General features: G+C 37.1%; 3 protein-coding genes across 5 annotated transcripts in view; 1 reads left to right on the top strand and 2 right to left on the bottom strand.

Moving 5' to 3' along the window:
- Positions 1-5,015, bottom strand: part of LOC102223116 (intersectin-2-like) — a 34,741-nt gene extending 29,726 nt beyond the window's left edge. For all 3 annotated transcript variants that reach the window (XM_023347625.1, XM_023347626.1, XM_023347627.1), the window contains exon 1: positions 4,912-5,015. The gene's annotated coding sequence lies outside the window, so the exon portion shown is untranslated. The remainder of the gene's footprint in view (positions 1-4,911) is intronic.
- Positions 5,016-7,395: 2,380 nt separating this feature from the next.
- Positions 7,396-13,603, bottom strand: ddx1 (DEAD-box helicase 1). Its single transcript, XM_005800246.3, has 26 exons — positions 13,540-13,603; positions 13,368-13,419; positions 13,188-13,251; positions 12,797-12,826; positions 12,587-12,683; positions 12,362-12,409; positions 12,157-12,240; positions 11,982-12,065; positions 11,814-11,890; positions 11,640-11,712; positions 11,468-11,544; positions 11,248-11,362; positions 10,959-11,097; positions 10,767-10,827; positions 10,517-10,615; positions 10,265-10,354; positions 9,720-9,908; positions 9,579-9,630; positions 9,330-9,476; positions 9,159-9,250; positions 9,006-9,078; positions 8,836-8,908; positions 8,553-8,595; positions 8,375-8,470; positions 8,070-8,190; positions 7,396-7,982 (listed from the first exon to the last, which is right to left on the bottom strand). The coding sequence occupies exons 1-26, from the start codon at positions 13,553-13,555 to the stop codon at positions 7,852-7,854; spliced, it is 2,223 nt and encodes a 740-aa protein (XP_005800303.1). The 5' UTR covers positions 13,556-13,603; the 3' UTR covers positions 7,396-7,851.
- A 259-nt stretch (positions 13,604-13,862) lies between these two features.
- Positions 13,863-27,453, top strand: part of nbas (neuroblastoma amplified sequence) — a 163,040-nt gene continuing 149,449 nt past the window's right edge. The window contains exons 1-8 of the mRNA XM_014469212.2: positions 13,863-13,962; positions 14,446-14,497; positions 15,739-15,775; positions 17,899-17,976; positions 18,382-18,429; positions 19,262-19,305; positions 23,861-23,994; positions 26,053-26,186. Of these exons, the coding sequence (XP_014324698.1) occupies positions 13,870-13,962; positions 14,446-14,497; positions 15,739-15,775; positions 17,899-17,976; positions 18,382-18,429; positions 19,262-19,305; positions 23,861-23,994; positions 26,053-26,186 (620 nt within the window). The 5' untranslated portion in view covers positions 13,863-13,869. The remainder of the gene's footprint in view (positions 13,963-14,445; positions 14,498-15,738; positions 15,776-17,898; positions 17,977-18,381; positions 18,430-19,261; positions 19,306-23,860; positions 23,995-26,052; positions 26,187-27,453) is intronic.

Genomic DNA, 27,453 nt, shown 5'->3' with positions numbered 1-27,453 from the left:
CCGACTGCAGGCACCAGCAGACAGCCAACTAATTACCCATCTAATAGCTGTTACTACAATGCCTACATGAAAACTAAAACAATTTGAAGGGATTTAGTCTATGTTTTTGGTCCCTGAACAGTAACAGAGAGAAAAAGCTCTTAAATGTTTCAAGTCTAGAAAAAATTACCTTTTTTCCCCCATTGCAAACACTTTAGAATGACTAGACACATTTTCAGTGAAACTAAAAGTAACAATTAACACTTTGGGTTGGGGAGTGAATAAAATTTAACATCAAAACTGCCAGGTCAATGTTTTACAAAACTTCAGTCCTGGAAGGAGCTGACAGCAATGAATTTGGCTTATTCCAAACCTTTGTGGTTGAGACCCTACTGGTTTACAAATCTCAATTCCCTTTTATTCTTGGAAGAAGAATGACATAAAATAAAACCTCTGCTGTCAAATTCAAAAGGATTTGGTTTTGGTTTTTAATGATGCAGCAAATTTAAGTAAGCTAGTACTTTTTTAAGGCTACACATACAGAACCATTGCTATGACTCTTTGCGCTAAAAGCTCCCAGTCTGTCAGAAAAAATATGTGGGCTGGTCAGCAGCAGAGAGAAGCTGCTTTAATAACAGAGCGTCATCACTGTGACGTAATGGAGAGAGATGTTTATGTGGATACAGAGGGTAAGGAGAGGCCACTGGATAATAAGGAGTCTTATTTTCATGGAAAACATTACCTGAGGCACTGAGTTAAATGTAGCTAACTACTGACTGACAGTCAGACGGTGCTGGTACCTCTATTGCTACCTTACTCATCATGCAGAGCTTAGGAAAAATAAGCAGAGGCTTAGACTCAAGTGGCTAGGATGAAAATGTATGAATGTTACTAAAGTAAAGAAATGTCCTTATAAAGCCTGTAGCAGAAACCAATGTGGATTCATGGCTGCAGAAAGTGCAGGTTATATTTACAAAGCTCTGTCAGGAGAAAATTGGCACAATTGATAAAAATATTAAAATCCTCCAAAGTTCAGATTCAAACGTGTAATCTTTTCCTTCCTATTAATTCAGGTTTATTCTTCAGCAATTGTCCAGGATCCCCCTCCCTACCACAATTTAGAAAAGAAAGGGAGATTTTCCCCTTTTGTTTGCTTAAATTTGTCTTTCCTGTTTTTTAATGTGAGACTACAGGGGACACTGCGATTATTTCGTAATATAAAATAGTGTCTGTACACACCAGCTCTGCCACTTACTTAAGAGCACTAAACCACCCATTGTGGCATCTTTCCCTGCATGCTCCTGATTTAATCTATGGAGTAATTTATGGACAAACCTGTTCATGGCTTGGGGGAGGCACGGATCGAATTTCAAAATAAAATTCTAAAAATAAATTAGAAGCATGAGAGAACACAAACCCTTTAAGCTTTTCTAATTAATTCAGGAAACATTCACAATTCAGTCTTTTTTTGTAAGAATGACTTCGAATTGAGGCAGTTTAGGTTTGAGTTTGGGATGTAGACTTGAATGTGAAACTTTGAATTCGAATGTATATTTGCAACGGGGTTGGTTTAGGCAACCCTGGTCAATTCCTGTCACGCCGCTGACCAATGTTAGACTCCTCTAAAAAAGACTCTTGCCAGTAATAAACCTGGAAAAATGGGAAGAGATTGCAGATTATTTTGAAAAATACAATTGAAATCAAGCTGTCTTTTTTCATCCAGTCCACAATGGTACACTACTATGTTGCTTCATCACTGGGGCTCAACATTACAAAACCATGTGATTGTGACACTGTTGGTAAACATTGCTATGTCAGCATTATTTTTGAAACACTTTAATCTATGTGAGGTGTGTATATTTACTGCAGCGAGTGCAATAGGCTAAACAGCACTCTGACATGCAAACTGTGAATTTATGACACTTAATATATAAGCCAGCAATTCTTGCATTCCAGACAATCTTCTGTGACATCAATAATGCACACACTGATACCCCACATAAAAATCATACTAAGATGCAGTTTGGACATTTTTTTTTTACAATACTGTTGTAAAGCACACACATACAAAAAAAAAAATTACCTGGATGTGCTGTTTATGTGTGCCTTTAACTGTCGTATGCAAACTCGTGTAGTATTTAGCACACTTATCCGCCCTCATGCACAAACACTTGAATGTCTTGAAGTGTGTGAGGTATATTACCTCCTGTTGGCTATGGAAGACAGCCTTCACTGTTTAAACAGGACATATCCTGGATAGATCCAATAATGAATCAACAAAAGGAAACAAAGACACCCTTTATATCAACAGAACGTGTTTCGCTGTGTTTAGATTTTTTTTCTATATAAACAGTTTCCAAGCTGGATTTGAGGCATTGGGTATATCAAAAGAGGGATAGTGGATTTGTTTCCTGGCCCATCACACAGAGGTCACGAACAAATCAAAGATCCTTTCACTCTAACCAGCATGCTGATTGACACCTGTGTGCACCACTCCAGGCTAGATGGATGTGGCATATCAATGCTTCGGCCTGTGTGCACAAGTGTGTCCAACACACCCTGCAAGCACAGAAGAGGGGCCTGTTCTGGCTGACACAGTCCAGGAAGCCTTGCGGAACTGTGGAAATAAAGACCCCAGTGTGTGTGTGGGTGTGTGCGTGGGGGCGCGCGTGTGTGTGAGTGTAAGCACTGTGTGTTTTGCCAGTTCACAAGAGCAGACGGATGCACAGACACACAGACATATACGTCTTCCTCTGTTCTGGTAAAATCCAGGACGTTTCTGCTAGGACACTCATTCATATCTTTATGTCACAGTTACAGGTCAACTCAATAAATAACTGTTTTCTCTTTAACATAAGATTCTCCATCCCCCCAATACACATAACAGCATGTCCTACCTCAGCGGTTTTTCTATATGTTTTTATTTTTGTTTAGTTTTGTTGCCTTATGATTAAGGTCAAATTAACTGGTATTTACTGTATGTCCATATATATTTATATGAAAATGTCAGAAAAAACTTGACACTGGAAGTCCTTTTCTGGCCACTTGTATGACCACAATAAATGGACAATGGACTTGTGTATGACCTCTTGCAAAAAATCTCAATCCCTTCTTCCACATTTTGTCACATTACAACCACAGACATCAACTGGGTTTCACTGGAATGTTATGTGGTGGGAAAACACAAAGATGTTTGAAAAGCAACAAAAATGCTAGGTTGTTTTCAAGAGTTTTGAACAGATAACAAAAAGTGTGACCTTAATTCCTGTATAATCTCTGATACTCATAAATTAAATGCAGTGCAATCATTTACCATCATATGAAAATATTAAGAGCGTCACACGGGTTATAAGACATGGCAGTCCATCAACACTGTCTGGCCAGGGCAAGGAGAGAAATCTTTTTCCCAGAGAAAAACGGCGGTAGCTGCAACATGCAGAGGAGGTGATTTTCTTCAACAAAGACACGTAAACTGTTTAGAGTTGAAGGTTAGATGGTGTGAGATCATTTCAGGGCAATCTCAGAAAAGTGCCTCAATAACAAAATAATCCTAAACATACAGCCAGAACTAGAATGGAATGGTTAGGATTAAAGCGTATTTATGTTTATGAATAAAGTCCAGTTGAGAATTTGTGGCCCAGAAAAGGCGATGTTCACAGATTTAATCTTACTGAACTGAAGACGTTTCTTTTACAAAGAATAAGAGAGTTGTTTCAGTGTTCCTATGTGTAAAGCCGCTGGAGACTTGCAGCTGTAAATGGTTTTGTAAAGTTTTGACAGAGGGGCTAAATACAAATGGCCAGGGGAAAAAAATGCAGAAAACAATCCAGTCATCCAGTTTACAATATTGCTCTACTTGTGTTGGCCTGTCACATGTCAGAGTATGAATATTCCTGCAAGGCTCTGTGGTTATGTCATGTCTTGGCAGGTGGATACTTAACAGCCTCAGCTGAGATTGGGCCAGATGTCACAACTGCTGCGGTTTAAATGGACTTTGCCACTTCAGCAAAGAAAACCTCCAAGCAGCAAAAGAACCAATGCACACACACACACACACACACACACACACACACACTCAAGACACACTGTAAGCTATCTCTATAATTCGTCTTCTCCACTGCAGTGAGTGTGCCTACCTAAACAGCTTAATTTGTTCCAGTTGTCAAGTTCAGTATTGAAAATAGGCTCTCATCTGAAGACAAGCTTACCTGTCAGGTGCTGCAAAGGGATACAGCAGTAAGATAATAGATACAACTACCGCACTATAACAAAATAAATAAACAGGTTACGCTTCAGGTGTATTTTCCCTCCTTTATAAATCTGGATTTAATGATTTACCAGGTCACTGTCGGCGTCAAATTGAGTCTCTTTCTCGGGAAACGGGATTATTAACCTCCAGAAGGAGATGTGTTGTCTTCAAACAGTGATGTCATGTGACACGACATCTCAAGATAATTAGTTGAAAATCACTTAAAGTATTAATCCCCTTTAGCCCTCATCAGACAACAAAATCGCGTTTTTGCAGTCAACAGACTATGACTTAGGAAGTTTAATTTTAAGTTTGTCATTTACAGGAAACATTTTTATTTTTTTTTGTAGCCATATGGTGTGTTCCCTTCTCTCAAACGCAGACAATAGGTTGCTTTTCAGGACAGGTTTCATAAAACCCACATCTTGTCAGGACGGCAGGTCCACTGCAGCAAATCAACCCACGGCGTTAACACGCGTCGCCGCATCGCTTTTAGGCTGCGTATTTCATTTAATAAAAGCAGGACATCCCACCTACCTCAAAGGAACAGGTTTAATAAATAATCATAAAAAAAAATCCACATCACATTCACGACAACTAATTGGAAGAGGTGCTACGTTATGTGGTGTTTTTCCTTTCCTTTCCCTTTTTTTTAAGCAGTAAAATGATGTTTAATAATTTACCTGTTGCGGTGGAATAGCGGCGCGGATCGACATTCAGGCTGACAATCAACGCTCGTAGAGAAGGAGGAACCGTTCCAGCAGCCGGGGCGGGCGCCGACTGAAAATGGGCGTCTCCAGCTCCGAGTCAAGCTCCGTGGGTTACCCTAAGTATTTCCGTCGGTCTTAAAAAATAAAGTTAATTTGCCTAAAGAAAAGAAGAAAAAAGAAAGAAGAAATTAGGATTTGAATGAAGTTTGTTTCTTTCTTTTTTTTTTTTTTTTTTTTTTTTACCAAACAGGCCTTTGTGGTACGCTACATACTTCGATTGATAAACACCAGAAAAGTAAATTCAGTTCAATTCACTTAAAAAAATACTGTATTTACTTCAAAGGGTATATTGACTGTTTTCCAAACTCGTGTAATCCAAGTATCTTAAATGAGTCGCTGTGAATGATGATGCTATGTGCAGGTAGCAGCCAGTCTCGCAAGCAATCTGAAATCGCCTCTGACTGAGGATTGTTTTGAATGACAGTCGGCTATCATGCTAACTGCTCAATACCTGCAGCAGACATGATGTTCCACAGCAACATGTCCTGGATGACACTATTGGTTGTTGTTGTTCACATGCAATGATTCATCACATGTGCTTTTGAGATGGTTTGAATTTTCTCCTCGCCGCTTGTTGGTTGTGCACTGCATCCATGTAGCTTCCTTTTCAACTCCACTAGGATTTGGGGTCACAGTTCAAGTGGTTTTGAACTTTTGAGATGCTAATCAGGTGTTCCCAGAATACAGTACACTGTTGCCACACATCCGTTGTCCAAAACTCAAAAAGTGAGAGCAAAAACCCTTCCAGCTGCACAGCTTCCCAAACCAGAGGGAGTAATTATCAAAACATTCAAAGAATCAACTAAAAATAATTATAAACAAAAATCTACAAAAAAGAACAAATCAGAAAAACTACTCTAACACACTTTTGAAAATTAAATTAATATTTTATAATTATGTGTATTAACATTATTAATGTTATTTATTAACATAGTTAATGTTAATAAATGTTAACTTCTTGTTTAATATATTATGACTATTTAAAAAAATGCTATTCATTTGTAATGTCAAAGTGTGCTACCATTAAACTTTAAATAGCAATGTACTATCTCACTGTACACTATTGACTTCACACATCCTCGTTTTAGGCAACATACTTGCATTTTACTACTATCTTTCCTGAAACAGGGTTTGTCAGTCTTTTATGACACACATTATGGTTTACAGTTATCTAGTTAACCTTCACAGTCTTGGAAAAACAGCTCCTTGATGTAGGAAGGATGGAAAGAAGGGAAAAACCTTAGAAAAAGAAAACTTATGTTAATATCTTTGGAGTGGAGAGGCTCACTTTTATCAAATTCTCCCTTCTCCGTCTGCAATATTCATACTCTTCCCATAAATTGTTAAGTATGTTTGCATTAAAACGTGATTGACGTTTTAAGGCACATAAAAATGTGACAATTTTCAACGTGCAAAAATTAGATTACAATGAAAACATTCATGACGTTTAACTCAGAACATGTGCGATCAATAAATAGTTTTACGTCAAGTGCAACATTTTGGTATCGTCTGTCATTTTAAAATGTGTAATTGCAGACAAACCGGACTTATCCTATTTTTTTGAAAGCTCATTAAATGCTTAAATTCCTCTTACATGAACAGAAACATGTATTTAAATGCAATTATGAGGTTAACTGTGAGCCCTCATGAAAGAAGGAATCAAAATTTCTGTCGGCAAAGAGCGCCACTTACAGCCCAAGCTTGGTATTGTAGCTTATTTGCTTTTTAACCTTTCTGAACTGGCAGACTGATATCTGTGAAAAATAACCTAAAAGAATAAATGAATAAATAAACAAATAAAAAAAATACTGTTAATGCATTTTACAAAACGAGAACCTCATTTTTCAATACATAATTTGTTTTCAGGCCTAAAAATGAATATATGTTTTGAAATTGCTTCAGCTAAGTTTTAAAAATTATGCGATTACAGATCATGTGATTTTTAATCTGTAATTAGATTCTCACACAATATTGACAGTTAATTTTTAACTGTTCTAAATACTATTCTCTGGAATAACACACAAACCTTCAACACTGACATGGGAAGCTTTACCCAAGCATGGAGCATATCCTGACTACTATTATAAAAAGACTTGACTGTATATGGGTGCATCTACAAAAAACCCCCAAACAACGATCATCACTGACATTACACAAGGGGATGCAGCATGATTTTTCTTTGAATTTTGAACATAAAATTCAGGTTCTTAGAAAACTGGAATAATACATAAAACCAATGAACCATCATTTTTAATACATAAAAAAGTTAGAATATTACCATATTCACTGGTACTAGATCGTGTGGAGAGGTGCTAAAACTTGCAAAAAAAATGAAATTAGTATATTTGTGGGGTTTAACCCCCGCCCCCCAAAAAAACCCAATATTAATTTAATAAATAGTGTGGTTAATCAAAGTTTATTTGTGATTCAATAATAAACGTAAATAGATCCATTCAGCTATATTTAAACAGTTTCATTTACCATAACTGGACAGAGAAACCAAACTCAACAGCCTACAACAATTTATTTCAGAAAAAAAAAGAAAAAAAATCAGTGATCAGGATTAATTTTCGTATCCCTGAGCAACAGCTTCAAGGTGAGAACCAAAGACAGCAATCTCTTTCAGTCATTCTTTCACTTGAACTGCAAACTTTAGCATATTTTAAAACAAAATACTTCAAACTAGACTCAAAAACCAAACTTCAAACTTTTGAATTGGAAAATAAAATAAAAATTCGACCCCTTTTTTATAACTGTAGCCCATTAAGCAGCACAAATCTTCATACTCCGCCATTTCAGAAAGTGAGTGTTTCAATTAATGGTAGAAGCCTGAAGCGCCATCATGTTATTTGTTTAAAAGGCCCTGAACAGCTGGTTTGGCATGTATCCTAAATGAAGAAAGGATGTTTGAGCTTCTCTCTCAAGGACGGCCAACTCCTGGACTGTCGGGGCCAGAACATCCACATGACCCTTATAGTTTCCGCCTGCGGAAGGATAACAGGCTTGTTGGTAAGAAACTGCAGTTGGTAAATATTTATCACTTCTATAAAGACGCAAATGGTGACAGATACCTCCCAGAGCTCTGCGCTGTCCATAAGTCACTTTTCCATCAAACTCATCTACAGGTACTTTAATATCTGTGTCACACTGAGTGATGGTGCATTTCAGATGCTCCTCGATTTCAGACAGAAGCTGGGATAACAGGAAAGAGGGGAGAGACAAATGAGGGCAAATGAGACCTGTGCTAGAAGCATCTGCCAGAAAGACAAACACATGTGCTTCTAAACATCACCTTAAAAACTCCTTAATCGAGCAAGGCGAACCTTTTCATACACCACTTTTACTTTGTTGCGTCGGACTGATTCATTTTGCTCACCTCTTTCTCGTTGTACCATATGGTGCACCCTCCTTCATCCTTCAGTCGGGTGTTGTAGCAGCCTCTCCCTCGGTTCTGACAAACATGGTACCACACCTACAGGGATGAAAGATGCACCTACATGCATTAAAACAGAGGAGCTCAAACTGAATATTGGGATTAATGTCGCCTAGATTACCTTTTCTTTTTCCATAGCAACTAGGGAGATGGCAAGTCCCATCCTGAAAGTTAAAGAAAATATTATATATCCTCTCAACCAAATATGTATTTTACTGGAATAGTGTGCATCAAACCAACAAAAAGTAGAGTACAAAATAAAGTAGAATCATTTTAACACGTGAACCAATGGGATGTCCATATATATTCAGCCTCCTTTACCCTGACAACTGTAATAAAGTTCAGTGCAATCAATTGTCTTCAGAAGTCTGCTCTGTCCTGATGCAAGACTCCAAAGAGCTTACCTCTCTGCTCTACCAACTCTGCCGATACGATGGACATAGTTCTGCTTCTCATCAGGCAGGGTGACATTAATCACTGTTGTTGAATTTGTGAAGGGAGAAACAGGACGTTGTGAGAACAGGTGGCAGAAGCACCGATATGAATAAAGCAGATGCAACGACAAAATCGGTACCGTAAGGAACGCCGCTGATGTCGATTCCTCTGGCGGCCACATCTGTGCAGATCAGCAGCTTCACATCTTTTCTCTATGAACACAAGAGGGCCTTAAAATGTCTACCAACTGGCTAAACCGCATCAGAAAGTCGTGTTCGTCTTTGGTTCTCACCTTGAAGCGATCCAAGTTATTTTTCCTCTCATTCGGCTTTCGATCACCATGAAGGCAAACGCAGGAGAACTGATGACCTTTGCTGTCTGGACCTGAAGAAAGCGCATTCCAAATGTATGATTCAATAACAATATTTGCAAATCAGTGCTGAATTTTAAAATGTCTGTCCACCTCCTCCTTGCTGAATGAAGTATTGCTCCATGTTGTCGCAGTCGATCTTGGTGCGACAGAAGATTATGGCCTGGTCCATTTTGTGCTCTTTGATGGCCCTGACCGTGTACTCGCCCTTCAGCATCTTGATAGCTTCTGACCACATTTCTAACCAAGAAGGTAAACAGAAATATTTGTAATGTTCACTGGAAGAAAAAAAAATGCATCCTTTCTAATTAAGAATATGGTAAAACATGACATAGACTTTACCTGGTGTATTGGCTCCTGGTCGGGTGTTATCTTTGGCATGAACTTCATCAGTCTAACCAAAGGAAAGCAGATTGGAATAAAAACAAAAGCTTTCCTCACCAACCTTTAACACTATAATATGTGATCTCTTTTGTATCTCACCTGGATGTGGTTCTTGCCAAGGCGCTCCCACTGTCGGTCAGCCTTTGGGTTGACCGGCACCACCACATGGTGGACGGATTCCGGGACAGAGTCCTCACCTTTAAGGTCCACCCAAGTGGGAAAATGCATGATGCGTTCAGAGAGCTTCTTCACGTCGAAGGAATGCAGTGTGGCGGAGCACACAATGACCTGGGAAGAGTAAGTGGCATTGATTTTTAAGATTCAGTAGAGACTTTTTTTTTTTTCAGAAGAGTTCAAACTTGCTTTAAATCTGATGGAAAACACCTAAACTGAAAATATTAAAGCATTGGAGAAGGGCAGTCAATCTCTAAGCACCCTGCAAGAATTGTAATTTCAGCATTTTCTTCACTGACTCTTAGAGCTAAAGATAAGTGAGAAAAATGTGGGTTTATTGAAACTAATATCATCATGGAAATATTCAACAATCACATCACAAACCGCATAATTTCCTAACATCATGCATCTCTACTTAGATTAGTGGTTTGCATTATGATTACAATCCTTAACATCATCATTAATGATACCTGCAGTCTCTTGCCATCAGAGGTCACCTGAGGGATTTGTTTATGGATCCTATTGATGAAGTCTGTATATCCGGCTGTTAGGAGACCATCCTGAAGACAAAGTGAACCCCGATACATGTTAAAATTTAATGAGCTATGTCATTATAATAAAAAAAGAGAAAAAAACAAAATAAATTGAAAATGCCTTTCATAAGAAGTGAGAACTTTATGTTTTTAAAGTGGATTGAAATTTTGCAGATGTGTTGCACATACACACTCATCCAGAACCAGGAAACGGACTTGGGACAGATTGAGTTTTCCAGTGGAAACAAGATCATCCAGTCTTCCAGGTGTTCCCACCACTATGTCTACCTGATAACAGAATCAAGTACACAGAATCAAGTACACAGAAAGTAACCAAAAAAAAAACAAGAGAAAAAGAAACAAGAAAAGAATGAAAACTTGCGTATTTTAGTTTGTGTGTTTTACATTTAAACCAGTTAAGCCTATAGATATTACATACCCCCTGTTCCAGAACTGCTAACTGCTCTTTAGCTGCAACACCCCCGATCACAAGAAGCTCCCTGTAATCACAGGTGAGGAAACTTAGCAAATGCTGATTGAAGAAGATTACACTAACACTCTGGCTCCATCTGCTGGCAGTAGTTTGGAATTACAAATACAGACATGCGGTTTCCACCATTGTTTATCATACCTTAGCTTGGGATTTTCCACATATTTCTTAAACTGCTTGACATTGTTGAAGGTTTGCTCTGCCAGCTCTTTGGATGGCTCAATGATGAGGGCTTTGGGCATGTTTGATGAAGCCTTCACTTGAGCCACTTTGGCACTGCCTGCAGATTCACAAAATTATCAAAAATGAATAAACAGTGGACCTCTTGGATATTGTTGTAATATCAGAAATATGGAAAAAAGCCTTTATTATAAAAGGGAATTAATATTATTTCCATTTCAACATTAAACTTGGAATGCTGTTCCTTTACCCATTTGGGAGGATTTAATGGTGTGACTCTCTGATGCCTGATCCAGAGCGACAAACCCACTTTTAGGGGGATGTTTGAAGTCTTCTCCTCCAAAGTTGAACTTCAGCTCAGCATTCTAGCAAGACGGAAAAAAGTAGGCTTGTATGGCACCATGGCTACATGGTACTTAGTTTTTGATTTCTACTATGAAGTATTTCTACTTAAATGAGCCTGGACATACCTTTAGGACGCACGAAGCAAAAAAGCCCTGGCTGCTTAAATTTTGAGGGATGTCAAAAGCCGATCCCAGGTCGTTTCCTAGGAAAATGAAACGAGAAAATGTTACTAACCATCAACAGCTCAACATGTTGCCTACATCTTTTATGATTCAAAAATGAATAATTATGATGCACCATTTTTAGAGAAGGAGATCTGCCCCTTATCTAAATCCAGGTAGCACCCGATAGTGTCATGCATGGTAAACTCCTGCAAGGAGGGAAAGGCAGATGAAATTTAAAACAAGCAAACAAACCAAAAAATATTCACAAACTGATTATGTTTTGCAACAGCAGAGGAGTAATTTCTACCTCCCCATAGCTGTCAAATTGCTTGTTGTTGGATTTCTTTCCGGTCCCACCAAAACCAAAGCCATACTTGTCAGTTCCTGAGAAACACGACAATTTACAATTCAGTTACTGTACAACTGACAAGATTTTTAGTTTAATTTTGTAGGCTGGAGATTTTTCAACGCATACCCAAATCCAGAGCAGCTTGACTGGTAGACCAACCCACCCGGCAGAGACCCTGGTCATGGCAGGTTACCTCATAGCAGTACTTCCCTACATATAATCCAATCGAATAAGTATTATGAATATAGGTTTCTCTTATTCATAGTAGTTTGGTAAATAATTAAAAATCATGTTCACTGACCTTTTGTGACACCTTTAGTGGAGCGGCAGCCGTGCCACTCTTTGAACTCCCTGCTCTGGCAGCAGAGTCCATCGGGGCCAATTGCTAAGCAGACCAGCAAAGAAAGACGTGTTGCAAATTACAAAGCTGCAGTTTTTAAAGTGTTTGTCATAAAATCAGTTGGGCTGTCTTTTAATGCAGATGGGTTCTCTTAAACTTCTCTTACCAAAGGCTGGGCTACGATCATATGGATTCATCTGCCAGGTGTTGAAAACTAGGATGAAGCAAAGATTATGAGCAGGAAAAACAAATTCAAAATAACTTTAGTTAAACTTTGGATATGTTTTGTAATATTAGAAGAAAATTTTATCTGATAGATAAATAAATAAATAAATATGTTTTGTAATATTAGAAGAGAATTCTATCTGATAGATAAATAAATAAATCTCACTTGCTCCCCCAGTTTTGACAGCAGCTCTGCCCTTCTTGCCCTCCTGCTGATCCTTCAGGGTTTCGTAGACAATCTGGATGACTGGGATACTAAAGGCCTGGTGATCAAAGGGGAAGAAATACTTATAGCACACTGAACTTGTTCTACAAACCTCAACCTGATGTGTATGTTTGCTGTGTATGATTTCAAATGAAGCGCGGCTCTACTTACTCCTGTCTTTCCACTACCAGTTTCTGCTGCCTGTAATAAGAACGAATAAGAAATTTCAGAGTCTGTAACATACTTGTGTCGGCTTTTTGAAAGTGATACATTTACAACGCCTTCCAAAAATATTCATGCCAAACTAGATTGTCAATAATTTTTAACATAAAAGCTTAAGTTTCATAGAGACAGGCCTACACAAAAACCTTCTTGAGGTTCAAATTGTAGCATTACAACCCTTACAACCAGTTCTAGTTACTAGAATATCTTGGAGTGGCTCAGTCAAAGTTCGCCTAAATCAAACCAAAAACATATTAACCATCACGAATTATTTCAAAAGTTCAACAGTTCAAGCGGTGTAAATACTTTTTCAAGCCATTGTACACAGGAGGAAGCTTACCATAAGAACATCTCCTCCACCAAGAATCAAGGGAATGGACTCTGCTTGGATATCTGTTGGTAGTCTATAATTAAGACAATAAAATAATAAGCATAAACTTTGCAGATAGAATGAGGGAGGAACAAAAGAACAAGGAATTACTGCTATGGATGATTTGGCAAACAGTATAATGTAACTCACAGCCAATCCATCTCCTCCACAGCCTGCGCGATTTCAGGCATAACACCCATTTCTGAGTTTGTAAAACACACACTTAATGTTTCAGAGCGAAGGTCTGGTTATTAATAATCATTATCTACTAAAATAGCCACTGAACAAGTAGAGATTAATTAAATTAACAAGAAAAACTCACCAGAAAAGGCTGCCATTTTTACTGCAACGACTGCTACCCGACCGGATGTTACGTGCTCAGAGGCAACGGCTGGTGCAACTAGGTTAAGAGAACGTCAAAACAGAAGAATCACAATAGTTCCGCATCAACGGCAATATGGTTTAAAAACTGTGTAAGCAAAATTTTTCTAATTTTTTTAATATAAATTTAACATTATACTATGCAAGGTGAATGCAGGAACAAAAAACACCACATTTTTAGGGAGGACCACTACTGTAAAATTGTGTGGTCTCGCTACATTTTGTCTCGCTGCGCTTGCCGTAGGAGACATTTCTGACAGCTGTGGCAATCATGGCCGAAGACAGCTTAATGGAAGGCGAAGAGGAAAACATTTTATACGATTTATTAGTCATTACGGAATGGCCACCGGAGACTGACACACAGGTTTGTCACCCAGACATTTGGTTAGTGTTGTTAGGTTCGCCATTGTCTTTTTAAAAGAATAATTGTTAAGAAAGGACGAGAAAGTGAACTGGACCATGCCAGCTTCGCAAAGCCACGTAGTAGAAACATTGGACAAGTTCTACTCCAATTGTGCAATTTTAATATTAATTAAGTTTATATGTGTCTAATTCCTGTTCAATGAGTGTAGTAAAATTATTATATATGTAAAAAAGGAAATGGTACTTTTCCTACAGACTTTTAAACTCACTGTTAGCAAATTTCAAAAGAATCTGTACATATTCCATTCAGTTAAATGATAAAATATGTATACACATTTGTATGAACTTGAACACATTTTAACATTGAACTCGTAATAAAAATTCGTATACGTTATGTACCTACTTTTGCTTTTATTTACATCTTTATAACAGGAATTGTCCTGTGTAGCCTTAGTCCCACATTTATTTCTCCTATCTTTTACAGTTACGGGGCATCAAGGAGTACAGCACGTCAGTAATTGCAAAAGCGGTAACAGGTGAGTTCTGCTTTATGTTGTTTAAGTTTGTTTAACGTCCACAAAAATAAGGTTAACAGCTTTCACTTAAAGCTGTTAACCTTAAAAGTTGTTTTGTTTGTTTGTATATTTCCACCCCCCTATGAGCAAACACTCAAGTTTTTAATAGATGACTTGGGTGTTCTACCTAAAGCACAACAACAACTTACGGATGCTCAAAGATTCATATTAAAGTCCAATAAAAGGCATATGATTGCACAGTATTAGAAAATCTTTCTTGGATGTTGAAATAATGACATTGGTTGCAAAAAACCCCAACAACAACTAATATTTTAAAAAGTTTTATTGTTCTTATGCTTTGGAATAATCAAAAACATAGAGCCAGATAATGAATAGTATATCCACCAACTGGAAATTTGTATCAGGGTTGATGCATCTGAATATTGCAGGGCATTGAACTGTAGTTTGAAATTTTTTGTCTTGAGGAAAGCATTTTCATATGCTAGAATAAAATGCTCAATGTTTAATGTGAGCTTTTTCCAGCTGCTATATACTTCAACTGTAAAATGCTTTTGTTTGTTGGTTTATTTAAGGTTGCTCTTCTTTTTTTCAAATCTTCAACCCATGTGTGCTTTACAGACTTGTTTTGTATGGACTTCAGTATCACAATCATTTAAATGCATTTATTGTAGTTTATTTTAATGTAAATGCTTTTATTCTAGTTTATTTTATAATATTGAGATTAACTTTAGTCCCACATTTATTTCTCCTTGATTGTATCAAGGTGCAATACAATCAATCCCATAATACAAAATACTTCAGTATTTGATATGATACTATTGTATAATACCAAAAATATGTACTTCAGACTTAAATTTATGTATGTTTTGTTCGAAAGACATTCATTCACTAAATGGCTTTTTATTGTTGAATTAATATAGGTATTCAAAGCATTAACAGGAATTTACAAAACTAACAAACACCATAAAAATAAACAATAAATAAAATTGGAAAAAGTTTAACATACTGAAGTATGATACCAAATACTGGTATTATGCCACTATACATACAATCTGAACATTGCATGCATTGTAGACATTGCATGTAATGCCAAAGGATCCAAACTCCTAAAATAGGTTTCTTTGTCTGCAGGGCTGTTTGAAGTTGAACTAAAAATATGACAAACTAATTCATTTACTAGGACTGGGTGTATTTACTGAAATGTCAAATTTAACTCGCTAACTTTCATAAATCTCCCTCAGGACCGTTCCGATTGCTCCTTCACTATCTGTGGTATAGGTAAGTTTGTTATTGTAACAATGAAACACTCTGTCATTATTTTAACTGCATATTTGCTAGTCCTCCTGTAAAGAATGTCTTTTTATAATTGAATTAATATATTTATTGAAAGCTTTAGCAGAAATTTATAAAACCAACAATCAACACCATAAAAATAAATAAAATTGGCAAATGCTTAAATAGATAAGTGCGAGTATTCATCTCATTAAAGGGGCATTATTATGTAAAATGGGCTTTTTTGAGTGTTGCCCTGATTTTTTTCATGCATGTTTGAGAAATCCTTTAATCTACTGTGGCAACATTAGAAATGTAGAATTTTAGAAGAATAAATATTTAACATTTGCATATGTTTTTGTCTACTTTTTGTCTGCTTTGATTACGACTGCTTTCAGAATCAAAGCAGTCAGTATACATTAAACTTTGAGCTAGCTTCTTGGAGGCTTAAATTTATGTACATTTTGTTCAATATAAATATCCAGTCTAATTGAGACATTCATATTTGTACTTCCACCATCATTAACAGTGGAATTCAGAAAATTCTCACCAAAGCCACTCCTTCCATCCTGCACACTGCCTGCTGGAATACATTAAAGCAGCCATCAGTCTTTAAAGCAGTGAGCTTTGTAATGCTTTAGCCTCGAGGCCTTCTTATCCTCCCAGCAGGGGGCTAGCTAACACCATCAATAACCGCATTAAATATTTAACAACTCTTCAAGCTACATAAGTCTTTTTTTATTTTAAGTGAAATGTCCAGAGTTTTTTATAATCTATAAACTTTTTACCTTACTTTTTCTGTGAACAAGGTGAGAGATGATCGGCAGACTCAAAGGCTGTCATGAAATGTGAGACCCAGAAATAAAAAGCAGTTGTATTAAAAAATAAATCATTTTTATAATTGGATTGTTGCCAGAGTGATAATGATAAAGTATTTAATTTTAGATTTAATTTCCATGTTTTTAATTAATTGTATTCAGTACATTTTATATGACATTTCTTTTTGCTACTGAGCAGGAAAAAATAATTACTTTTACACTCAGTTCAGTTAAGCTTTTACAGTCGTTTGCCTTTTTGAGTGCTGATATTGCTACATCCACTACATAAATTAGCATCTTTGACAGTTGAGTTAATAACCTTCATTCGTTGAAAGAAAAATACAACCAGGAGGAGTGAATTTGGATTGTAGGATGGTAATAATTTGTTGGCAGCATGTGTGCTTTCAGGGGTGCAGTCGCCATATCTTCAGACTTGGCTACCACTTTGAAGTAAACCAATTTAATGATTTACTTCAAAGAGCATTAAAACATATGGGTGGCTTAAGCCAATCAAATTCAGTCACTTGCAGAAAGGAAAATATTTTATTTTCAAAAATAACACATTTTCTTGGTAACTATGTTGAATAGTTAAAATAAATTATTTGTTGAATTTTTTATTTTTTACAAATTTGGACAAAAAGCACCTGCTGATTATTAGTATCAAGGCAAACTGAGAATTTATAGTCCTTTTTTAATATTTAACAAATAGAGAGAGCTTTGGTAGTTCTAATTGAATATTCAAGAACAGTTTTGGCATGATTTAACTTCATAAAGTGAAGAAAGAAGGCATGTTTAATTTGGTGTATGTAAACTTGTTGTTTAAGCTTGGGATGCTGTTTTTACTTGTTTATGTCCTTATAATTAGATACCAGAGAAGGTGCTAGAGTGACTAGAATGAAGCTTAAAATAATGGAGCACTGCCTATCACCCACCTGTTGCCAGCTGACTGGAGATGTGCATTTCAAAGAAGATAGCATTAAAGAAGATAGCATTGGCTGTCTGGAAAGATTTCTAGTCTCCATAAAATAATTATTGTGTGAAAACAAAAGAGAACCAGCCCATTAAATAAATATAATATAATGTTACATAACATAATACGATGAGATGAAAGCATGACATTTTTCCTCAATGTTATCATACTATGAGAATTTCTAATAAACGAACAAAGACAAACTAATAAAGACAAATAGTTTTTGTGTTTAAACCTTTTTTAGGGGGAGGAGTGGCAGGTATCAAAAATCCTAGCATTGCAAAAAAAAAAGAACTTTGTTAAATAATTAATTTGAAATAGATTTTTTTTTCTTTTCTCAGCCCCTCTAGCTCATCTCTGCCTCTTGGTCTCGTCCGACTGGCAAATAAGCAAATCAACTGGCAGCTGGTTCTTTCAAGGTACAACAGGAGCATACAGTCACTGTCTTGCACTCTGTCTTTTCTTTTTCTCTGGTCATCAATATGTGACTCATATGTGCTCAGCTAATAATTTGTCTTCATTGCAAATAACAATAAAAAACCTGTTTTCAAATGGTAATTGATAACTCAACCAAACCATTCTGGATATGACCTTATCTGGATGTTTATTCATTTCAAGTCACTCAACTTTATTTCCATCTTCACATTGTTCTTTCCAATAAAACACAAAACGTGTCTGTTTTTTTTGTATTTTCCGCTTGTAATTTCATGTGTAACAATAAAATGACAAGTGTTTACCCCTTTCCATTAACTTCCTTGTCCTTCTGCTCTCTCTCATTTCTTTTGCTCATTCATTCCTGACCACTCTTCTGTTTTACTCCACAGTAATGGCAAACTATTGGCGGTTGTTCAAGATCAGTGTGTGGAAATTAGGTAATTACAAAACTCTATCTCCTCTTTTAAAGCCCTGTGTGAGAGCGATATAGCCTTTTTAATTAATGAGGTGATTTATTACATTTTTGTTAGAAAGACTTCCAGGTTCAACTTGCACATGAGAAAGGAGAACCGTTTTGTTAAAGCATGTACAGTCAGTAACGATGTAATGTCTCAGTGGAGAACATTCGAGTTAATTTAGCACACCTTTAACTGCTGCTGTTCAGTTCTTTTGAAACAATTAAGCAACATTTCCTCAAACTGGACCGTCTAAATGGTAGAAGAAGCAATCAGTGGATATTCTCCTGAGAATAGTTGTGGTGGTTATTTCCAGGTATATCCAGTTTTTAATTGTACACTAAGAATACCAAAACCATACCGTACTGTTGTAATGGGATGATTAAACTAAGCTGGTTTGCCTGAAAAAAAAAACAGTTTGAAAAGTCACACTTGCAAAATCTACATATATTTAAACTGTTTTACTGTATGTCAGTAAAAAGGTGGTTCATTCTTTTCCCCATACTTAAGGAGCCTCACCTGAAAAATGAGATCTGTAAGTATGTGTAAGGATATATAAATGGAAAACACAGAGTCACAGTCTGGCTAACGGAGAAGCAGAAGTGTTTTTATTTTTAAGTAACATATTTGTAAAATAAACAATGAACCTCATGTTGTGGATCAGCAATCTGTTTTTTGTTTTACATCTGTAATCCACTGGGATAATTTGGGGTCATTGGCTTCCCGATCCTGGTAAAGTGCTTGCATGTCCGTGTTATTCAGAGTAAACTCACCTTCTTTACAGTTTTTGATTATGTATGCATTTTCTCCTCAGATCTGCGAGAGATGACTTTGGCTCTGTCATTGGAAAATGCCAGGGTAAGTTCTGCTCATTTTGTGGTTTTAGTTTATGTTAATTGAAAGCAAAATCCTCATAACACAGTAAACACCTCTTTGCTTTGTAAAGAACTTAGGTTGGTGTGGTTCATGTGTTTCTACTTTGTGTTGCTGTAGGTTTAAATTCAGTGCTTGTGAATAAATTGCCACAGCAGTGACACCAAGGAATTGCATATCAGCAAGCAGCAATGACCCAGATCCAATCAGATTAGGAGCATTTAAGTTATTAGCTTTTTGTTGACCTCAGCAAGCTCTTGAATACATATTACTTGCATAAATTACAGCACTACTGCCTAATAGCAGTAAATCACCCTCACTTTTCCAGCCCTGGACCTTAGTAAGAAATGAATAAAAAAATACTGGAGATATTCAGAATATATTACAGAGTTTCAGATTTATAATTAAAACAATAATTTAGTGCTAATGATTTTTAATGTGTCAAAACATTAGTTATTAGTTCTGATGAAAAAGTAATCATAATTTACTTTTACTCAGAAAGCAAATGATAAAAATGTAGATTATTTGTTAAACAACTCAAATCATAAATTGTTTTATGTCGAATTTCTTCTTAATAATTGCTGTATTAAAAAAAAAAGCATCTCAAAGAGAAATGTTGATCAAGGACACTTTGAAAGCTTTCCTAAAACTGAGCCAAGTTATAAAAATAGTGTGTTTTGATATTAGGAGTTAAGGAGTGCCTATCTGTCCGTACTTGTCTGATTTGAGTCTGCTTTAAAGAAAAATAACTATGAAAACAAAGTGAGCGACTGGGCTAGACTGATGAACAACAGCCAAGACAATCACTTTTACTATTTAAATTGCTATCCATAATAACATAGTGAGATTAATACAAATAGACTAGCAGGGAGATCTAAAACTTTTCTGCTGTACTGCTTCTTATGTTTTATAGATATAAACATTGCACAGCGCTACTTGTCTGGAATGTTGCAGGATTTGAATATCATACAAAACTGGGTCATATTTTCTCTTTAAAGTGCAAAGATTACGGTCAGAGATTCTGCAGCAGATTCTGTAGAGCATTGAAGTATCTTTTATTCCCTGGTGGACAAAACAACTTTGAGTGCTCCCAACTTGATTTCCTCCATAATTGTAATTGATTTAGCATATCTAACATTATGAAGGCAAATTGTTTTTGAGTGTCTAATCAGCCCCATCACCTGCTAGTAAATGGATTGTTCCTTTGTTTTTCTTTAATGAAATATAAATCTGTACAGAATAAAATAACTGCTCATGTTATACCATTGCATCCCAGCCTTGCATGTCAAACAAAACGCTGCCACATTTGGACATGTTAAAAGATGCAGCAACATACTAGGATAACATACTTGCTTTTGTTGAGCATTACAATACAATCCACCTTTTCCTCTTTCTCCTTTTTCTGTGATCTCCATGCTCATAGCATTCTGCATGGACTTCAGTGTCTTGACCCCTGAATCCTAGTGGGCATTGATTTAATATACTGCATGGCTCTAGGCATGAATTTTTGGAACCTAAAGATGCCCAGTATATGGAATAACTCCACTTTCTATTCAATTAACATAAATGCAACTCAGATGTTGGAGCAATAACTTTATAATGTTAATTCATCTTCTGCTGCATTATGCAGTTGGCTGTGTTGAAAATTCCCTCATCCCAGCGTGCCAAGTGCTTGGAGTGTTTGACATGAGATGCGACCTGGCCTTATTTTCTGAATAATTCAGCTAATACTTATTTTACCACTTGGGGTTGCTGGCGGACAGTGTGTCAACCATTGAACTTACATCCTCATACGGTTATAGACCATGAAGTACTCCAAAAAGTAAAATGGTGACATCACTGTGAAAAGTAATGAACTCTGTACTTAGGTTAATGTACAGAGTTCTTCAGTCTGTCTTTCCAATCCATATGCATTATCTGTTGGATAACCCTTCGCCCTTCGCCTCATAAATGATTCATATGTTTTGTGTATGTTACAAGTAGACATTTCACACAATTCTCTATTTCTTTGCTTTTGGACCTGTGTAAGAACACAACCACATATGTGCCAATATAAGAAACATTATGACAGCAACTCTTAGGCTCTATTACATAAAAGTCCAAAGAGAATACATTTATAAACTTGTAACAAATGTATTTATTTATTTATTTCGAACATGATGGTAGTATAAAATCATGCACAAGAACAAGGAAGGCAAAAATACACATATTTTTTTACATACATACCGTAATTTTAACATGCTCAAAAAGGAGTTGGAAGAAGTAAGACACTTATGAACTTCTACCCCATAAACTCATATAATATTTTCAGATGGACCCTCATTAATAAATCAAATCAAAAATAAAAATAATCAGGTTAATTACTTTTGTCTGGGTTTACATATGTCTAAGTATATACATCCATACATCCATACCTACACACTCAAAGATGACAAAGAAGCAATATAAGGACTCTCTGAAAGATTTATAAAGGATTGACTCTCAGGCTGTCATTCTAAAACTGATCTGTAGATCTTAGATCCTTTTTTCAAGTAAACTCCTGATTCTACAGGTCAGGCAGTCATCAGACCTTGGCTGTACTTGATCAGTCAATTCATCCGTGCAGCTATTTTTCCCTTAATAAATAATATACTTAGGTTACCTTTGCCTCATATTAAAATTAGTTGGAACTGAAACATTTAAGTGTTGCATAAAACCTCTATTAAGTAGAGGTTTTGCAGTACCTATGCAAAGCAGGTGGAGGTAAAAGATGAAGAGTGAAACCTGTGTGGGTTCAGCAGCACCTCCACTGCTTTTCTTATTCTATGTCATTTTCTTTAGCTTTATTTTTGTCATCCCTCCCTTCCCCTCGGTCTTCCGTTCTGCTCTGGCTAGCCGTCATTGTGATCCGTTGTTCCTAATGGTTCATAGTGTGGATAACAGTGGCCCCTGGGCGCGTGTAAACCCTTCCCTCCCTCCCTCTTTTTTTCCCCCTTTCCTCTCCATTTCATCTCTCTTTTCCATTTTTTTCATACTTCATTTCACTTCACGGAGATTTGTTCTAATGGATTTCACTGTGATCCTGCTTTTAATGGCATTTTCTCTTAATGGATGAGCATGAACGTGTGTGTGAGCGCGCATATGTTCTCGTGTCCGCTCATTGCATCCACACCTATGTATCACCTCTCCCCCTTGCCCCTCCCCCCTCTTGTCTGCCTCTGTTACAGCAGAGTTGTCTCAAAACCTCTGTGCATAATTCATAAGTGTTGAGCTCTGATAAATGCATCTCCAAGGCTTCAGATAGAAGGCTTCTGTTGGGTCATTGGGTGTAATGCTTCTGCCTCCACTTTCTCTTGCGGTGGGGGCGGAAACAAATTGAAGACACATAGCATCTAATTTTCTTGTTCCCTCATAAAAAAACATGTATGTGGAAATGGAGCCCACAGTGTTGTTGTCCACAGTTCATAATGGTAGAAAAGATAGCTTTGTGAGGGATGTAATAAAAAAAGAGATTTAAATATAAAGATGCAAAAGAACAAGAGGAAGACAGAACTTTATAGCCTCCCTGTAATCTCACTATCTGAAGTCTGATAAGTTGTCTGCCTCCTAATGCACTCCTCATCCGATGGCCCTAAAATGTGAGCAGTCATTGTGTTTTTAATCTTTGTGTCTCATTCATTGTCTCGTCCCCAGCTTCTCCTATCCTCTCTTTATCTGCCTCGCCTCCCACTTTTTCTCTTTTGTTCTTCATTTAAAATTCCAGTCATACAATATCCAACGCCCCCGTTCGTTAGGGCTATTGCCCACCAGGGGTTGCAGCAGCATTACACGGCCAAGAATTTCAGACCAATAGATGCTGGGAGCTCTGTTATGGGATATCAACCACAGAAAAACATAACTTGCCTTTTCAGAATGACATGTTTTGGACACATTGCTGTTGTCCACAAAAAAAAAAAAAAGATTGTAGTAAACCAGCTTGGTTTATGCAGGTCTCACTTTATTTAACCCACCTCCCCTCTGACCCCCCAACTAAGCATTCAAAGCAGGTCCTGTGCCTGGGGCCTGCCAGCCCGACCTGGTTCCTCTGTCAAAAGGAAGGATGACAGTGGAGCCTTGAGCACATGCCAGCAGGCACGGATGTGCTTCATCATTGCGATATGGTTACCCTCGCAGCTCTGCTGAGCCAGCACATTCCTAAAACAGTAGCCTATACTTCAGTAAAAGCTGAATTTATGATGCCTGTTCTCCTCCCACCTTTTTTCCCTGTCCTCCAACCTCTTTCACTTTCTCTCTCCTTGCTTTAAGCTTGAAAGCATATAAGTGTTTCCCTTTTTAAAACACAATCACCGAGCTGTTATCGGTGCTATTTATTATAGATAAATTGGTCTTGGAATTTTAGAAGCATTGATTTATCATTCATTTCCCATCTGTAATCATTAGCACCATTAATTATAGAAAGTATAATCTAATGCTGTCTCATCTGACTTGATTTGAAAGCTTTTAATTCTTGAAATTTGATCACTTTGGGATTAATTATTCATTTCTTACCATTTTGCCACAGTGCCAAAGGACCCCAACCCTCAGTGGCGAAAGGTGGCGTGGAGCTACGACTGCACTCTGTTGGCATATGCGGACAGCACAGGCACTGTTCGCCTTTTTGACCTCATTGGCAGCGAACTTTTTGTCATTCCTCCGGTAATCATGCTTATCCAAGCTGTTTGATATCATCTGAAAATCACTCTTATGCTCCCTGTGTTGTATTTTTCCTTTTTTTACTATGAAGAAAACAAAAAATTCCTTTGATTTTCAGCCTACAAAAGCATCAAAAACATACTTTGATATACTTTTATTTTTGTTATTTTAGGTCAAGAACATACATTAATACTCTATAAGTTTCTGGAAAAAATATTTAAATACTTAAATACAAATATTTTGTTACTTATTCTAAAAAAGGTCTTTTGATTAAAAAAAATGACACCCTCTTAATAGTCAATGTGGCCTGCTTTGGTTGAAATAATTTATGTGAAATGGTTCTTGTAACCTTATGCCAATCCGTAACCACAGACTGAAGAAGGTTTCAACCACTTTTCACTTTCAGCTGTGAGATCTTTGAATTTGTGTTTTATATATGAACTTTTCATTTCTTTATGCTCAGAAGCTGTGATTTTGTGTTCAGCTGATGTGACATGCCTGTGTGTAATTTTAGCCAGGTTGGTTAAGGTGGGCAAAAATGTGGAGGAGTCTTGGATAATGCATTACCACATTTTGCAGAAGTCTTTCTCAGTGTAAAGTTGATCTATATTACTTGGAAGTGATGCTAAAAAATATACTAAATGTCCAGATATGTTAGGAAAACCTGAAGGGTGTTTTAAGGTCGGGTTTAAATTATACCTGACATTTCCTGACATTATGTTTTGATGTAAAAATGTAAAAATATTTACTGAGTCCTCATTAATTTGCAATGCCTGTACATGTGATATGTTATTGAATATAAAAAGTTCTTAAGTCTTCAAAGAAAAAGACAAACCGGCATTGGCCTAGAAATGCATATTATTACTTAACAGTTATTTTTGTAAATTCAATCAGAGATAATGGGAAAAAAACATATATGGTATGGTTCTTTCAGAGAACTTGGCTAATATCAGAGTCTGGATGTGAATACTTTTGAAAAATCATGTATCAGAATTGTCCTAAACTACAATCAGTGCAGCTCTACTTGTAAGAGTACAGTAAGATGGTTATGAGGATTCAGACATCCAACAAGACAAGTCAGGCGAGACTTGTACTCCTGCTCTGTGAAGCACTTTGAGCTGCCTGTCACGTCTTGAAGTACATGTTTGCTTGTCAGACACCCTCTGCACTCCTTTAGTCTGTCATGGGGGCTTTTTAGTTCATTGTCTGTTGCTCCTTCTTCCTCTTCTCCTTCTTCTCTGCTCTTACTGTCCAATTCCTCCTTTTAATCCCATCTTCATCAGCTCCCATCTTTAAATTTTTCACAGCTTACTCTCCCAGTCTTCTCCTCATGTCTCTGCTGTCACATTTCTCTCATCCGTGCATGTCTGTGTCAGTGTCTCTCCCCATGCTCCCATCAAGTCCATCTTCCATCCTTGCCTCATTTAATGTCCTCTGTGTTCAATATATTATTATTCCTGCATTTCTGTCCATCATTCCCTCCACTGCTCTGATGGCGCTGGCAGACGGCGAGTGCAGACTCTCGTCCTTCTCCCCAGCCACACTTACCTTAGAAAGTCTCTGATCCTCGCTCCTTTAGTGCACTGCTGCTTTGTTGTGTGCCGACAGTGAGTGTGCTCGCACACTTACATCAGCTCCCCTCAGCTCTGCTTCGCTCTTCCTCCTGTTTGTCACCGTTAAGTGCACACACTACTGACTTGCTGCTATTTCTGGGGGGGAATGATAAAAAAGTCAATTTGACAGAAAGTGTGCATGTGCAGAAAAAAAAAAAAATTTCATGTGCACGTCTGTCCTCCTTCCCCCTCATCTCCCTGGCTTTCTGTCTCTTTAACTTTGTCACTTATCTTCTGTTTGCTTGGCTCGCCTGTCTCATCATTACTTTCTTCATCTTCAGACTGCCTATTTTATGCTCATTTCTTGCATGTCACATCTGTTTAGTTCAAAACACTTGGTGGGTTACAAAGTGATAATTGTTTTTACTCCCTCTTTTAAAAAAAATTGAATAGAAGTTGCACCACTTATTTTTGCACCGTCTCTCCGACTTACTGTTTTCTGATCCAGGTGGTGAGTTTTCCTGGAGATTTCAGCTGTGCAGTCGCAGGACTGATCTTCTTGGAGTACACGGCAAGTGCTCAGTGGTCAGCAGAGCTTCTTGTGATCACATACAGTGGTGGACTCAAGAGCTACCTTGTAAGGTGAGAGGCACAAATCCTTCATTAATCCGCCACCCTTAAATTGCTTTATTGTCTTCTAATATAAAAGCAGACATTTATTGAAAAATTCCCATGACAATGCTGCATGTTTGGTATAACTTATTAACTATTCTTATCTCAATTTTTAACTATTGTTATGGTTCTTATCGTGTGTGCTTATAGCTTTAAGGATTTTCTTTTTATAGTGATATTTAAAATTTGTTTTTGATGCTTTTATGTTAATTAATCCGTAATATAAAGGAGTACAATTGGGAATAAAACCTCTAAGCAGCAAAGGAGCCTTTACTCCTTCAGACATCTGTATTAGTGGGTGTTTATTATACCTGATAATATGCAAAGGACATGTTCATTTCTGCATCTGTCTTTGCCATCCCGCCTTCCTCCCTCCATGAGTCACTGCAGGCTTGAATAAGAGAGTGTGACAACTTACTCATATTGACCATGACACTGTTTATTAAACTTACAAGCTCGATAATCTGTTTGTAGGTGTGACTACATTTGCCCCCTTACCACCTTTAACACTGGCACACTTTGCACCTCACACAGCGACCTCATGTTTCATGGAATGTTAACAGCGAATTCTCTTGAACAAGCTAAAATCATGTTACGGGTTTAATGGGGTCGTTTCACAGCAAACGGTTAATTGGAGTTAATTAATTAATTCAGTTAACAGGTTCTGTTAGCAAAGGTAAAATAAAGAAAAGCTGCCTCTGATTTATTTAAGGGAAGATTGCTGATGCATTTCATGGTATGCTTTTAAAAAATGAGTAGCTCATCCTATGTAGTAGAGTCTAGTCATACCTAACTAACTTGGCAAGTATGGAGTTTGATTTTTTTTTATATCTTCCACATTTAGAGTACTAAGAAAATACATTTTTGTGGAGAAAAAATTGAGTTTCTGAAATGACTCTGGCATTGTTAATTTGACACCATTTTTTGACCCTGAGATTCTTTTACTTCTTGGTTCTACGCTGGACCCGTTCGTTGAGCTGGGCTTGATATAGATGCATAACACAGCATTTAAATTCCAGTTTTTTTGGGAGATTTGGTGAAATAAAGCTAATACTGGTTCATTTTTAAGTGAATATCTTAAACTCCCATCCTTGGAGGTTGGTATCATGCAATTTCTAGATGCAACCCTGTTTCAATACAGCTGATTCAAACTTCTGAATTGCCTCATCATGTGCGGTCAACTTCTACAGAGACCTGCTGATGACTTCATTATTTGCGTCAGGTGTGGTGAAGCAGA

This window comes from Xiphophorus maculatus, chromosome 15 (genome assembly GCF_002775205.1).
Source record: "Xiphophorus maculatus strain JP 163 A chromosome 15, X_maculatus-5.0-male, whole genome shotgun sequence".
NCBI classification, from domain to species: Eukaryota; Metazoa; Chordata; class Actinopteri; order Cyprinodontiformes; family Poeciliidae; genus Xiphophorus; species Xiphophorus maculatus.
This window is presented reverse-complemented; position numbering and strand designations above follow the sequence as displayed.

Excerpts from the sequence above, each read along its gene's own strand:
- ddx1 (XM_005800246.3), bottom strand. Across the intron at positions 11,098-11,247 it reads CATTAAATCCTCCCAAATGG|GCAGTGCCAAAGTGGCTCAA; the intron begins GTAAAGGAACAG and ends GTGAATCTGCAG. Across the intron at positions 9,909-10,264 it reads CTGATGGCAAGAGACTGCAG|GTCATTGTGTGCTCCGCCAC; the intron begins GTATCATTAATG and ends TACTCTTCCCAG.